Below are 14,586 nucleotides of genomic sequence, written 5' to 3' on the forward strand. Positions count from 1 at the left end.
TATCTGGTAACTGGGCCCAGCTGGCGCCTTCCCCAACAGGTCAGGGGGCCAACGGAGACTGTGCGGGGGACGACTGCCAGGTATTTTCTTTGCTTTGTTTTTTTTTTCTTTTTTTTTCCTTTTAGTTGGTGTATGTACCACCTGGGTAACCCAGAGCGACTTGCATGACCGGGTAGGTGTATAAATATATTTTTTTTGTACATCTTATGAATAAAGTATATTTTTTCAAATTAAAAAAAGGTGACGAAATGTCTGAAAACTAACCTTCCAGCTCAGCGAGCAAACTCACATCCAGAACCTTAACCTGAGCTACAAATCTTCTCAAAACTCGCTAAGGTAATATCCTTCCTAAGTTCTGGTGCCCAAATCTGCTCAGTGTTTCAAATGGGGATAACCAGGATTTTCTATAACTACAGCATAACCTCTGTATCCTTATACTCCAGTCCTCTAGACATAAAGTCAATATTCCATTGGCTTTCTTGATTATTTTCTGCACCTGTTTACGACATTTTAAAGTTCTATGCACCTGAACACCAAGTTTCTTTGGACATCCAAGATAATAAAGTGTGAAGCTGGATGAATACAGCAGGCCAAGCAGCATCTCAGGAGCACAAAAGCTGACGTTTCGGGCCTAGACCCTTCATCAGAGAGGGGGATGTGGTGAGGGTTCTGGAATAAATAGGGAGAGATGGGGAGGCGGACTGAAGATGGAGAGAAAAGAAGATAGGTGGAGAGAAGAGTATAGGTAGGGAGGGGCTAGGTCAATCCAGGGAAGACGGACAGGTCAAGGAGGTAGGATGAGTTTAGTAGGTAGGAAATGGAGGTGCGGCTTGGGGTGGGTGGAAGGGATGGGTGAGAGGAAGAATAGGTTAGGGAGGCAGAGACAGGTTGGACTGGTTTTGGGATGCAGTGGGGGGAGGGGGAGATCTGGGCTGGTTTTGGGATGCAGTGGGGGAAGGGGGAGATTTTGTAGCTTGTGAAGTCCACATTGATACCATTGGGCTGCAGGGTTCCCAAGCGGAATATGAGTTGCTGTTCCTGCAACCTTCGGGTGGCATCATTGTGGCACTGCAGGAGGCCCATGATAGACATGTCATCTGAGGAATGGGAGGGGAAGTTAAAATGGTTCGCGACTGGGAGGTGCAGTTGTTTGTTGCAAATCGAGCGGAGGTGTTCTGCAACGCGGTCCCCAAGCCTCCGCTTGGTTTCCCCAATGTAGAGGAAGCCACACCGGGTACAATGGATACAGTATACCACATTGGCAGATGTGCAGGTGAACCTCTGCTTAATATGAAAAGTCATCTTGGGGCCTGGGATAGGGGAGAGGGAGGAGGTGTGGGGGCAAGTGTAGCACTTCCTGCGGTTGCAGGGGAAGGTGCCGGGTGTGGTGGGGTTGGAGGCCTCCCCCTCTCTCCCTATTTATTCCAGAACTCTCACTTCATCCCGCTCTCTGATGAAGGGTCTAGGCCCAAAATGTCAGCTTTTGTGCTCCTGAGATGGTGCTTGGCCTGCTGTGTTCATCCAGCTTCACACTTTATTATCTTGGATTCTCCAGCATCTGCAGTTCCCATTATCTCCTCTTTGGACATCCACTATGTTTAACTTTATACCATCTAGAAATTACTCAGATCTATCCTATCTCAATCCAAAAAGGATAACCTCACACTTAGTTACACTGAACTCCATCTACCATACTTCTGCTCATTCACTTTTTCTAGCAATATCCCTGTGATATAGTATGCTATCATCTGCACTCACAACAATGCTGCCCAAGTTTGATTAATCTCCAAGGTTGGAGATATGACTTTATATGTCATTATCCAAATCGTTAACAAATAATGTCAAAAATTGAGGCCCTAACTCAGATTGTTTTGGGACACTACTGGTCACATCCTGCCAGTTTGAGTCCCTACCCATTATCACTACTTTCTGTCAGTAATTCCATGGGTTTCAATCTTAGATAAGTCTATTCTATGGGACTTTATCAAATGCCTTCTGGAAATCTATATAAACCTGAAGTCCATGTTTGGAGGTCAGCAACAGCAGCAGTGGCAGAGAGAAGGAGAGCAAACCTGGGGGTTAACAGTGGTAATGGCAGTGGCAGCACATAGAGCATCTTGAGCTGCAAATGGACACACTATGGAGCATCTATGAGGCTGAGAATATTGTGAATAGCATGTTTAGCAAGTGATCACACCACTACTAAGAACATCATAGACACAGAATTGGGTGACAACCAAGAAGACTAAAAAGAGTGGGCAGGCAGTGCAGGAATCCCCTATGGCCATCCCCTCTCCAACAGGTAGACCATTTTAGACACTGTTGGGGGCTATGGCCTCTCTTGGGAAAGCAAGAGTAGCAGCCAGATCAGTGGGGCTATGGCTGAAAGTGTCGTACAGTAGGATGGGTCAATGTGTAGGTAAGCAGTTGTGATGGGGGACTCATTAGCCAGGGACACAGACAGATGTTTCCATAACCAAAAGCAAAAATCTGTTTGGAGTTTGCACATTGTCCTTGTGTCTGCGTGGGTTTCCTCCAGGTGCTCCAGTTTCCTTCCACAGACCAAAGATGTGCAGGGTAGGTGGACTGGCCATGCTAAATTGTCCATAGTGTTCACAATGTGTAGATTAGGTGGGTTATGGGGAATGGGTCTGGGTGAGATGCTCTGAGGGTTGGTATGGACTTGTTGGGCTGAAGGGCCTGTTTCCACAATGTAGGGATTCTAAGATCTAAGATTCTGAGAATCCAGAATGGTGCATTGCCTCACTAGCACCAGGGTCAATGATGTCTCTGAGCAGACACCAGATATTTTGAAGGGAGAGGATAAACAGCCAGAGGTTGTGGCCCATATTTGTATGAACAACATAGACAGAAAGAGAGATGAGGTCCTGTAAACAGAGTTCAGGGAGTTAGGCAGGAAGTTGAAAAGCCGAACCTAACTTCTGGATTATTTCCTGTGCCACTTGTCAGTAGGCTAGGAATAACAAGATGGTAGAATTAAATATGTGCTGAAGAGCTCATATAGGAGGGAGAGATTTAGGTGTGAGGACCATTGAGGTGTCTTTGGGAGAGGTGGAACCTGTACAAGAAGGATTGGTTGAGCCTAAACTGGAGGGGCACCAATATCTTGGCAGGAAAGTTTGCTAGCGCCACTCAGGAGGGTTCAAACTAGTATGGCAAGGGGGCAGGAACCAGAACAGTAGGTCAGCAAGTAAAACGACTTAGGAGGCAGAAACCAAGGCCCGTAAACTGAAGAGGAAGAACAGATGAAGATGTCTTACTAAAGACAGTAGGGCTGGCGGGCCTGAGGTATATTTCTTTCAATATGAGGAGTAAGACAGGTAGAGGCATATGAACCTAGAGTTTGGATTAATACATATTACTATGGTATTGTAGTTCTTAAAGGGAGAGAGAGAGAGGGACAAATACGGCAACTTAATGTTCCAGGCTTTAGATCTTTCATCCATGATAGAGAGGGATGTAAAAGAGGCAGGGGAGTAGTGTTACTGAGGAGGGAGAGTTTTACTGCTGACCTAAGGGAGCACACCTCGGAGGGCTCATTCAGTTTGGCCACATGGGTAGACGTCAGGAATAGGAAGTGTGCAATCACATTGATGGAAGTATATAGGAGGCCTTCCAACAATCAGCAGGTGATAGAGGAACAGATTTATGGACAGAGACATGGAAAATATAAAAGCAAAAGGGTTGTTGTTGTGGGTAATTTTAACTTCCCCTACATTGACTGGAACCACCCTGCTCCCCAAGTGTCAGCTGCTTGGATGGAGCGGGGAGTTTTATTAGGTGTGTCCAGACGGTTTTTTTTTGAGACGTTGTGTAAATTGTTTACTTGGGAAGAGGCCATATTACACCTGTTCTTGGGAATGGGCCCAGCCAGATGATCTACGTTTCAGTGGGGTACCATATCAGGAACAATGCCCATAATTCTGTAAGCTTTAAGTTACTTACGGTTAAGAATAAGAGTAGTCCTCAAGTCAAAGTACTAAACTGAGGAAGGCTAACTAACAATATTAGGCAGGAAGAGGGAAAGTAGGTTGGGGCAGCTGTATCAGGGTATATCCTTATCTGGCTTGTGGGAATCTTTTAAAGGCCAGTTGATTAGAGTTCAGGACTATCATGTTCTGATGAAAATGAAGTTAATGATGTCAAGAATCAGAACCTTGGGTGACAAGAGAAACTGACAGCTTAGTCAAAAAAGGAAAAGGAGGCATACCAAAGTTGTTAGAAACTGAAGACAGAGCCTTCAAAGAATACAAAGATATCAGGGAAGAACTCAAACAAGGAATTAGGAGGGCTAAAATATGCCAAAATATGTCTGGGCAAACAGGATTAAGGAAAATCCCAAGGTGTTTCATACATATATAACAGCAAGAGGATGCTTGGGAAAGGGTTGATCAAGGACAAAGGAGGGGATTTATGCATGGAACTGAAGTGGGTGAAGTCCTTAAGGAATAGCTTGTATTAATATTCACAAAGGAAAAGGACATGGTGGATGGTGAGTCTCAGGAAGGGTATGTTGATATTCTAGGGCATTTCGATACAAAAAAAGAGTTGTTGGGTGTTTAGAAAAGCACTAAGATAGACATATCTCAGGATCTGATGTGATCTATCTCAGAATGCTGAAGGAGCCAGGGGTCGAAAATGCTGGGACCTTGTGTGAAAACATTGTATCCTCCGAAGTCACAGGAGAGGTCCCAGAGGACTAGAAAATAGCCAATGTTATTCCTTTATTGAAGAGGGCAACAGGGATTATCTGGGAAATTACAGGCTGGTGATCCTTACGTCAGTTGTAAGGAAATTATTGGAAAAGTTTCTTAGAGATTTGATTTACTCACATTTGGAAAAATATGAACTTATTAGCAATAGGCAGCAAGACAAAGAGAAGGTTGTGTCGCACAAACTTACAGAGTCATACCACACAAAAACAAACCTTTGGGCCAATTTGTCTGAGGTGATCAGACATCCCAATCTAAACTAGTCCTGTTGGGCAGCATTTGGCCCATATCCCTCTAAGCCGTTTCTATTCACATTTCCATCCAGCTAGGTCTGCATGTCATTGACCATTTACCTTAGTCATAATTGTATTGACATACATCAAGTTTTGAAAAAATTTAATATGCAGCAATAAGAATGCATGATAAAGGAGTCCCTTAGAATCTGCAGAGATTCAACTGCTTCCATAACACTGAATTAGGAAGGAACACAAATTGATTTGTGTCCAATTTTGAAAGGGACATCTGAACACAATCTTGTCTTCTTTGAAAAAATATCAGTAACTATGTTGTGATTCCAATCCCTGATAACCTGACCACACTGCTCATAACTGTCACTATAACTAATGAGCATAATTACATATTTAAAATTATTGAGCTTTTCAATAAAACATGCGTACTTTTGAATAAAGGTTCAGAAATAGCCATTCACTTCTGCTTTCCCACAGATTGCTTTAATACTAATGTTAGTTATATTAATATGTAGGAATCTCAGTGTCATAAACTTTATAGTTTATGGCAGCATGGTGAATTCCTTTACTAACAAAACAAAAAGATTAACTGCATAGTGCTACTATGAACTAGCTGACTCCTGTGGCGGAGTGAACGGGCAACTGCCGGAGCAGAGAGAGAGTGAGTCCTGGATGGTGGCTGGCACATGGTGGTAGTCTGGCCTGGTGCTCTGGGGCCTGCAGGCATTGACTGGAACTTACGTATTTATGGTCACTTATTATCATACTGGACTTTTTCACTGCTACATGCTAATCTTTAGTTTTTTTTACTCTGTAACAACACTTTTAGATTTGCACCTAGGTACTTGTACCCAAGATGGTGGCATTAAAAGCAACAATTCTCAAAACTTTTCACTGTATTTCCATATCTCTCTGTTGGAGTACATGTGACAATGAAGGAAATTCTATTCTATCCATCTGCATCAGGATAGCCTGAAGGGTCGCAGCTTCTTCTTTTGGAAAATGGCTATAATGTATCAATATATAAAAAAAGCGCACTGCTGAATATTTACATATTTCCGCGTACCCCCAACTGTGGTTTATAGATCCCAAACTATGTCTCAACCATCTCACATACCCCTTCCCCACCCTCCCAGAACAACAATAGCATTCTCTTTGTGCTCAGTTTCCACTCCAGCAGACTCTGCATGCAAATGATCATTCTCCACCATTTCCATTACTTCCCGTAAGATACCGCTATCTGCCCTCTTCTCCACTGTCCGCATTCCACGAGGATGATTCCGTCTATGACACCCTGGTCCCCTCTCAATCACTACTAACAATTTCTCACTCCCCCATGGCAGCTTGCCAGCAATCGCAGAAGATGTGACACTTACCCATTCACCTCTTCATTGTCCGAGGTCCCAAACATATGTTCCAGGTGAAGCAGTGTTTTCCTTATAGTTCTTTCAATCTCGTCTACTGTATTCGCTACTCACTGTGCAGCTTCCTTTGCATTGGCGAGAGCAAACCCTGAGTGGGTCACTGCCAGGAGGAACACTTCTGCTCAGTCCGTAACAATGACTCTGCCCTCTCAGTTGCTTGCCGTTTCAACAAACCACTTTGCTCCCATGCTAATAAAATGTGAGGCTGGATGAACACAGCAGGCCAAGCAGCATCTCAGGAGCACAAAAGCTGACGTTTCGGGCCTAGACCCTTCATCAGAGAGCCATGCTAACGTTTTCATCTTCGGATTGTCACGATTGAAGCACAACACAAGCTGGAGGAACCACGTTATTTTTTTGCTGAGGCACTTCAAAGCCTATATAACTCAGCATTGAATTTCACAATTTCACTTCCGTTACTGCCCTGTCCTACCCCGTGCCCCGCACCATCTTATCTGTGTCTTTGGGGCATGCACTAAGACTTGGGAGGAGCGTATCTCCAAATTTAAGCAGAAGCTGGGCAGGTGGACGCTCCGGTCCCTCTCCATCGCGGGTAAGAACCTGGTTGTCAGGTGCGAGGGGCTTTCGGTACTGTTGTATGTGGCGCAGGCCTGGCCTATTACCTGGACCTGCGCCGCTGCGGTCACCCGGGCCATCTTCCACTTCATTTGGGGGTCGAGGATGGACCGGGTCCGCAGAGATACCATGTACAAAGACCTGGGAAATGGGGGAAAGGGCGTACCGAACGCCACCCTCGCCCTGACGGCTACCTTTGTGTGCAGCTGCATCAAGCTGTGCGTAGATCCTCAGTACGCAAACACCAAGTGTCACTACTTACTGAGGTTCTACCTATCCCCGGTGTTGCGAAGGATGGGCCTGGCCTCGTTGCCGCGGAACGCTCCGAGTAGTTGGACCGTTCCGTACCACCTGTCCTTCGTGGAGAAATTTTTGAAAGGAAACACCTTTGACCACAAGGCCGTCAGGCAGTGGTCAGCACGTAGTATCCTCAGGACCCTTCGGGAAAAGGAGAGGGTGGATCCCGTCGTGTGGTTCCCCACGCAGACTGCCAAAGTCGTTTGGCAGAATGCCTCATCGCCAGAACTTTCAAACAAGCACAAGGACGTTGCTTGGCTGGCGGTGAGAGGGGCTCTGCCAGTGAGATCCTTTATGCATGCCCGGAATCTCTGCGCCACCGCACGCTGCCCTCGAGGTGGCTGCGGGGGGGACGAGACTGTTGATCACCTCCTTCTGGAGTGTGCCTATGCGCAGGAGGTCTGGAGGGGGATGCAGTGGTATTTGTCGAGGTTCGTCCCGAGCAGCTCCGTGACGCGGGACTCCGTGCTCTACGGGCTGTTTCCGGGGACACACACCGAGACCAACATCAACTGCGCCTGGAGGACCATCAATGCGGTGAAGGACGCTCTTTGGTCTGCCCGCAACTTGCTGGTCTGCCAGCTGAAAGAACTGACCCCGACCGAGTGTTGCAGACTGGCGCACTCCAAGGTCCAGGGCTACGTGCTGAGGGACGCGCTAAAGCTTGGGGCAGCCGCCGCCAAGGCGCGGTGGGGAAAGACCACCGTATGAGCCCCCTCGTCCAGAAAAGGGAAAAGAATCCTATCTGGTAACTGGGCCCAGCTGGCGCCTTCCCCAACTGGTCAGGGGACCAACTGGGACTGTGCGGGGTGACGACTGCCGGGGCGGTTTCTTTGCTTTGTTTTTTTTTCTGTTTTGTTTTTTTTCCCTTTAGTTGGTGTACGTACCCCCGGGTAACCCGGAGTGGCTTGCATGACTGGGTAGGTGTATAAATGTTTTATTTTTTGTACATTCTATGAATAAAGTATATTTTTTTCAAAAAAAAATCTTATCTGTGTCTTCTTCACTTTGCACTCCGCACAGCGGACCTATTTTATATTTTTCACGCCTTCATTTACTGTAGACCTATTTTGTATCTATATCCCTCCTTCACCTCCATCTGCAAACCTATTTGTCTTTTGTTCAGGGCATCCTCACAATCTGTTCTACTTGCTCCTCCTACCACTAGGTCAACAGCATTTAAACCACCATTTCTGAACCGGCCTTCCCTTGAACCATTTTTCTTCTGTTCCGACTTTTACCGTCTAGGCAGTGCAGTCAATGCTGCGATCCGTGTCGCAACCGATTGCCGTGTTTGGAATATCTGAGCGGTTGTGCAGTTCGGGGGAACGTTGTTTCCTGCCCATTCTGAAGGGCATGAAACTTAATTCTGTTTCATTCTCGGCAGATACTGCCAGACATTCTGAGCGTCTTTGTGTTTATTTCAAATGTTCAGCATCGGCAGTATTTTGCTTTTCCTTGAATTGCTAAAGTGGAGACTATGTGAAATGACGTTTTCCCGCAAGAAAACAACCTAACAGAGTTCAATATGTTGGAAGTAAGGAAAACTTTAATTCCATGTCAACAAAATCTCTTCATCTGAAATGAAATGTCAAAAAAACTTCGATTGGGAACAATCAATCGCGTTGCTTTAAAACATTGACAGCTGACTAGGGTCCTACAGATTACAAAGATGTTTTCAGAGATCTCGGATGCCTTTTGAACCATTTTGAATTAACGGAGAGTCAAAGTCTAACTGAATATCAGGAAAGGCAAAAAAAATCAGGTACGAGACCGAAAACTGGAACTGACTGCGAAGACCGGAAGGTGCTTCCAGCGGCGAGCTCGGGGACGTGGCCCTTTCAGCGTCGATGGGATTTGGCACTCTGGTGCTGCTTTACGCCCAGCGCCCGTGATTGGCGGATTTTTATCAATTGTTTGTCGTTTCCTGGTTACGGGGAGTGTCGTTGAAGTAGTGTGACATTGTAGGTGGGTATCCAGTGAATTACAGTAGAATTCGAAGAGAGGTGCAGCCGAGTTTGAGACAGCCAAGAAAAAGACGTTGCGTGTATCGTGATATGGTAAATATTTTGGGTTTATCCCCTCCTGGAGAGAGTTATGATTTTGTTCGAAGCACTCAGCAAACTAAATTACGCTGTCACTGTGATGAAGCCAGAGAGAAATACAGGTCCCCAAAATAGCGTTGGGATTTAGTCAAGCGAGACAAAACGTTGACCTTAAATCAATTATTTCTTAGCCCAAGATTGATTTTAGATGCAAGTGTCAAAAGCAATGTTTTAGAAGCAAATACGACTACATTCAGAAAATAGCACTTTGTAAAGTTCTAATTTATGAATTTTGCCAAAAATCATTGGTATCAACAAAATGTTCTAAAATGTTGTCATGGATTGTTTTAAGATGTTTTCTCAAAGTTGCCAGTTAGGAATGTATACGTAAAGATAATGGGAACTGCAGATGCTGGAGTATCCAAGACAACGAAGTGTAGAGCTGGATGAACACAGCAGGCTAAGCAACATCTTAGGAGCACAAAAGCTGACATTTCGGGCCTAGACCCTTCATCAAAAAAAAACGAAAAATATGTATACGTATGTGCATGACATGCCCATAAGTTTAAGGAGCGAGTTCTAACTAAGCATTTTCCACTTGTGTTTGTACTCGAAAAAGGAAGGTAAGTTTACTTGCAAATTCATCCACTGGCACTTCTCAAAGGAAGTGTCTCACATGCTCAAAGGTTAGTTAGAAGTGAAGATATAATGATTACATACAAAATGTTGAATGGTTTTAAATCTTTCATGATCAATTTTAATCGTTCTGGTCAGAGGGGAGATGCCAGAGGACTGGAGAACAGCTTTGACAGTGGGAGGTCCTTCCTAACAAATCTGGTGAAATTTTTTTGACATGGTGGCCAAGTGTTTGGCTGAGGATAGTGCAGTTGATGTAGTTTATATGGATTCCAGCAAAGCCTTTGATGAGGTGGCCACATGGGAACTGATAAAGAAGATAAAAGATAAAATAAGTAAAAGGATTAGGGATAGCTTGATTGGGTTAGTGATAGGAGACAGAAGGTAGTGGTAGAAGGGCGTTTGCATGTAGCCTACCACAGTGATCAGTGTTGGTTCCCTTATTGTTTGTGATATTCATCAACTGTGTAGATGACAGAGTGTGGGCAATGATAAGTCAGTTTGTGGATGTTACAAAGATTGGCCAGATGGTTGACAGTGAGGAGGAGGGTGTAAAGTGATAGGAGGATTTAAACAGTTGGTCAGATGGGAAGATAAGTGGCGCATGGAATTTAATCCTGATAAATTTGATAACTTTGGAATAAGGACCAAGACAAGAAATTACTCAATGAATGGCAAGTCACTAGGAAGTTCAGAGGAACAGGGAGCTTTTGGCGTGTTTGTCCACAAGTCCCTGAAGGTAGCAAGACAGATTAATAGGGTAGTTCAGAAGGCATCTGGAATTCTTGCTTTTATCAATTGTTGCATGCATTATAAGAAGTGGGACATGGGGTGGCACAGTGGCTCAGTGGTTAGCACTGCAGCCTCACAGCACCAGGGACCCAGGTTCAATCCCAACCTTGGGTGACTGTCTGTGTGGAGTTTGCACATTCTCCCCATGTGTGCATGGGTTTGCTCCGGTTTCCTCCCACATTCCAAAGATGTGCAGGTTAGGTGGATCAGCCATGCTAAATTGCCCGTAGTGTTCAGGGGTGTGTGGGTTATAGGGGGATGAGTCTGGGTGGAATGCTTCAAGGGGGGGTGTGGACTTGTTGGGCCGAAGGACAAGTTTCCACACTGTAGGGAATCTAATCTAATCTAACACTCTAGCTATGACCAAACCAATGGTCATACATGTCCGTATAATCTCCCTGCTCCTAAAACACCCTGCCTCGGCTAATCAAGGCAAGTATTCCATACGCCTTCTTTATGTATCTGTCTCCCTCCCTTAAGGAACCGGTGGACATACACACCAAGGTTGCTGTGAGATCGTAAGAACTGCTGATGTTGGAGTCAGAGATAACACAGTATGGAGCTGGAGGAACACAGCAGGCCAGGGACCATCAGGGGAGCAGGAAAATTGATGTATCAGGTTGGAACCCTTCTTCAGAAAATCTCTGATCCTTGGTACTTCCCAGGGTCAATCCGTTTACATGTATTCCCTTTTGGTTAGACCACACTTGGAATACTGCGTGCAGTTCTGGGCGCCCTATTATAGGAAAGATGTGGATGCTTTGGAGAGGGTTCAGAGGAGGTTTACCAGGATGCTGCCTGGACTGGAGGGCTTATCTTATGAAGAGAGGTTGACTGAGCTCGGTCTCTTTTCATTGGAGAAAAGGAGGAGGAGAGGGGACCTAATTGAGGTATACAAGATAATGAGAGGCATAGATAGAGTTGATAGCCAGAGACTATTTCCCAGGGCAGAAATGGCTAGCACGAGGGGTCATAGTTTTAAGCTGGTTGGTGGAAAGTATAGAGGGGATGTCAGAGGCAGGTTCTTTACGCAGAGAGTTGTGAGAGCATGGAATGCGTTGCCAGCAGCAGTTGTGGAAGCAAGGTCATTGGGGTCATTTAAGAGACTGCTGGACATGTATATGGTCACAGAAATTTGAGGGTGCATACATGAGGATCAATGGTCGGCACAACATTGTGGGCTGAAGGGCCTGTTCTGTGCTGTACTGTTCTATGTTCTATGTTCTATAAGCTTTGCACAGTCAGGACGGAGAGATCGTATCCAGGGTGAGGCACAGTCTCAAATATTTTGGGGATTTTAGAGCAGTGTGGGAATAGAACTGGTAAATATTTTCTTTTGTTAAGGTTAATTAAAAAGCTGACTGAGGGACAGTTATCAGTCAATCACCTGAAGCCTGAATAGGATCTCAATAGGTATTAATTACTATTGATGCTTACCCAATGTAAATTATCTCAGCTCTATTTAACAGAAGGTCTGCATTGCCTTTATCAGGTTTTGCTTGTTAATGTTTCACTAGCTTCATGGGTGGTGGAAAGTGTAGAATAAAATTTGAGCACCATGGCGTCTTTTTATTGTGTTACTGCACACAGCCATAGATGTTGTAGGGAAAATATAAGTGTATTGCCGAGCCCCCTTTGCAGTGGGGGAACAAAGAGAAAAATAAAAGGGAGAACTGTTCCATATTTTGATTTAAAAAAAATAAACAGGAGATTCAGAAGCTATCCTCAGTGGAAACAAAAAGGTGTTAAAAGGTCCATCTGTGTGGTTCACGTCAGGAAGGAGAGTTCACATCTGAAGTGAGGCACAGCTGAGTGAGTGTATTTTGGACAGCTTGGGGATTCATTGCAGAGGGGAGGAAGTGCTTATTACTTAATTTTTTAGGTTCATACTTTATAAGGTCTTCTTAACAACTGAAGCCCAGATTTGGATGCCCAGTGTAAATAAGGGAATGACATCATAGAAAAACCATAAGTTCATTGGTAATTGCTGCTAATTTGACTATCTATTACAAGTTACACTCAGATTGAAGAAATATTTATAGATTAAAAACTAAAAGACCAGGAGGAATTTTCATACAAAAAAATTAAGAAATAAATATAATAGAGATGCAGGCCCAGGCGATGAGTGGAACCTGCATGATGTGGAGCTAATGGAACCCATTGTGTTCAGAGTGGCCATATCTCAAGCAACCAACACTTGCTACAGGAGCTGTGGCTCAGAGTTGATGAACTAGAGTCTGGGCTTTGAACACTGGCACATCATGAAGGAGGATAGTTACCTGAATGTAGTGTTTCAGGAGGCAGTCACACTCCTCAGATTAATTACCACAAATTTGATCATGGCCAGGAGCAGGAGGGTATATGAGCAAGATAGACGGATACAGTAGATAGTGCTACAGGAGATTCAGTCCTTGAGCTTGTCTAACAGGTTTGAAAGTCTTTCTCCCTGTGTGGATGAGCTAGCTGACCATAGCACATGATACAGTGAACCATTCAAGAGGAGAAGGAGGAGGAGAAAAGAGAAATATCACCCCTACAGTTGGAAGCGGGCCATTTGGCCCATTGAGTTCACACTGACCCTCTGAAGGACATCCTATCCTATCCTTGTAATCCTGCATTTTCCATAACTAACCCACATTGCCTCCACATCCGTGAATGTCAGTCCACCTAACTTGCACATCTTTGGACTGTGAGAGAAAATCAGTGCACCCGAAGGAAGACCATGCAGACATGGGGAGAATGTGCAAACTCAACACAGACAGCTACCCAAGGGTGGAATTGAACCTGGTTCACTGGTGCTGTGAGGCTGTAGTGCTAACTACGGAACTACTGTACAGGTATAGTAAAGGCACCAGGAGTGGGGAAGGAGAGATCTAATGGGATGGGCTGTACCTAAATCATGCTGGGGCCGGAATCGGGGGATGAAAAATTATAAATTCAAAGGTAACGGAGAAGATAGGATTGCAGGTTAGTGATAGGGCTGATTGTTACCGGACAGAATATGTGAATGTCATATTGTAGGGATATTTGATAATACCAGCATTTTCCACTTCGAAGATTTGTAACTCATTTGATCATTAAGTCAACTGAGATGTGTAGCATGGCAAAAGGCACTCCAGTCTAACTCGTTCATACTGACCAGATATCCGAAGTAAATATACTCCCATTTGCCTGCATTTGGCCCATATGCCTCTAAACCCTTCCTGTTCATATGCCCATCGAGATGTCTTTTAAATGTTATAAACTGTACCAGCCTCCTCTGGCAGCCCCTTCCATATATGCAGCACCCTCTGCATGAAAACAATTGCCTCTGAAGGTCTCTTTTATGTCTTTCCCTCTCACCTTAAACCTCTGCCCTCTAGTTTTGGATACCCCTGGGGGTAGCACTGGGGGAGAAACCTTTTTGTGTCTCGAGTGTTTAGCACTGCTGCCTCACAGTATCAGGGACCTGGGTTTGATTCCACCCTCGAGCTGTGTGGATATTGCACATTCTCTCCATGTCTGCGTGGGTTTCCTCCGGTACTCCCATTTCCTCCCACAGTCCAAAGATGTGCAAGTCCAGTGGAATGACCATGCTAAATTGCCCGTAGTGTTCAGGGATGTGTAGCTTATGTGGATTATTTGGAGAAGGGTCTGGGTGAGATGCTCCAAGGGTCGGTGTGAACTTGGGCTGAAGGGCCTGTTTCCACACTGTGGGGATTCTGTGAACCACCCAGTTCAATTCCAGCCCTGGGCAATTGTGTGGAGTTTGCACGTTCTCCCCAAGTATGCACGAGTTCTACTAGATGCTTTGGTTTCCCCTTACAGTCCAAATATGTGCAGATTAAGTGGACTG

The 14,586-nt window shown here is 45.0% G+C and overlaps 1 protein-coding gene across 10 annotated transcripts in view; it reads left to right on the plus strand.

Annotated features, from left to right (window-relative positions):
• The first annotated feature begins 8,485 nt into the window (after nt 1-8,485).
• Nucleotides 8,486-14,586, plus strand: part of LOC125456550 (microtubule-associated protein 9-like) — a 184,767-nt gene continuing 178,666 nt past the window's right edge. For 7 of the 10 annotated variants that reach the window (XR_009445623.1, XM_059644928.1, XM_059644944.1 and 4 more), the window contains exons 1-2: nt 9,240-9,338; nt 11,232-11,370. Coding sequence is in view for 6 of the 10 variants with exons in the window: in XM_059644928.1 (XP_059500911.1) it covers nt 11,308-11,370 (63 nt within the window). In the remaining 4 variants the exon portion in view is untranslated. Of the gene's footprint in view, nt 9,339-11,231; nt 11,371-14,586 lie in introns of all 10 variants that reach the window. The other 3 variants (XM_059644990.1, XM_059644980.1, XM_059644998.1) reach the window with 2 other exon arrangements.

Source organism: Stegostoma tigrinum, chromosome 1, assembly GCF_030684315.1.
Source record: "Stegostoma tigrinum isolate sSteTig4 chromosome 1, sSteTig4.hap1, whole genome shotgun sequence".
Classification (NCBI taxonomy): Eukaryota; Metazoa; Chordata; class Chondrichthyes; order Orectolobiformes; family Stegostomatidae; genus Stegostoma; species Stegostoma tigrinum.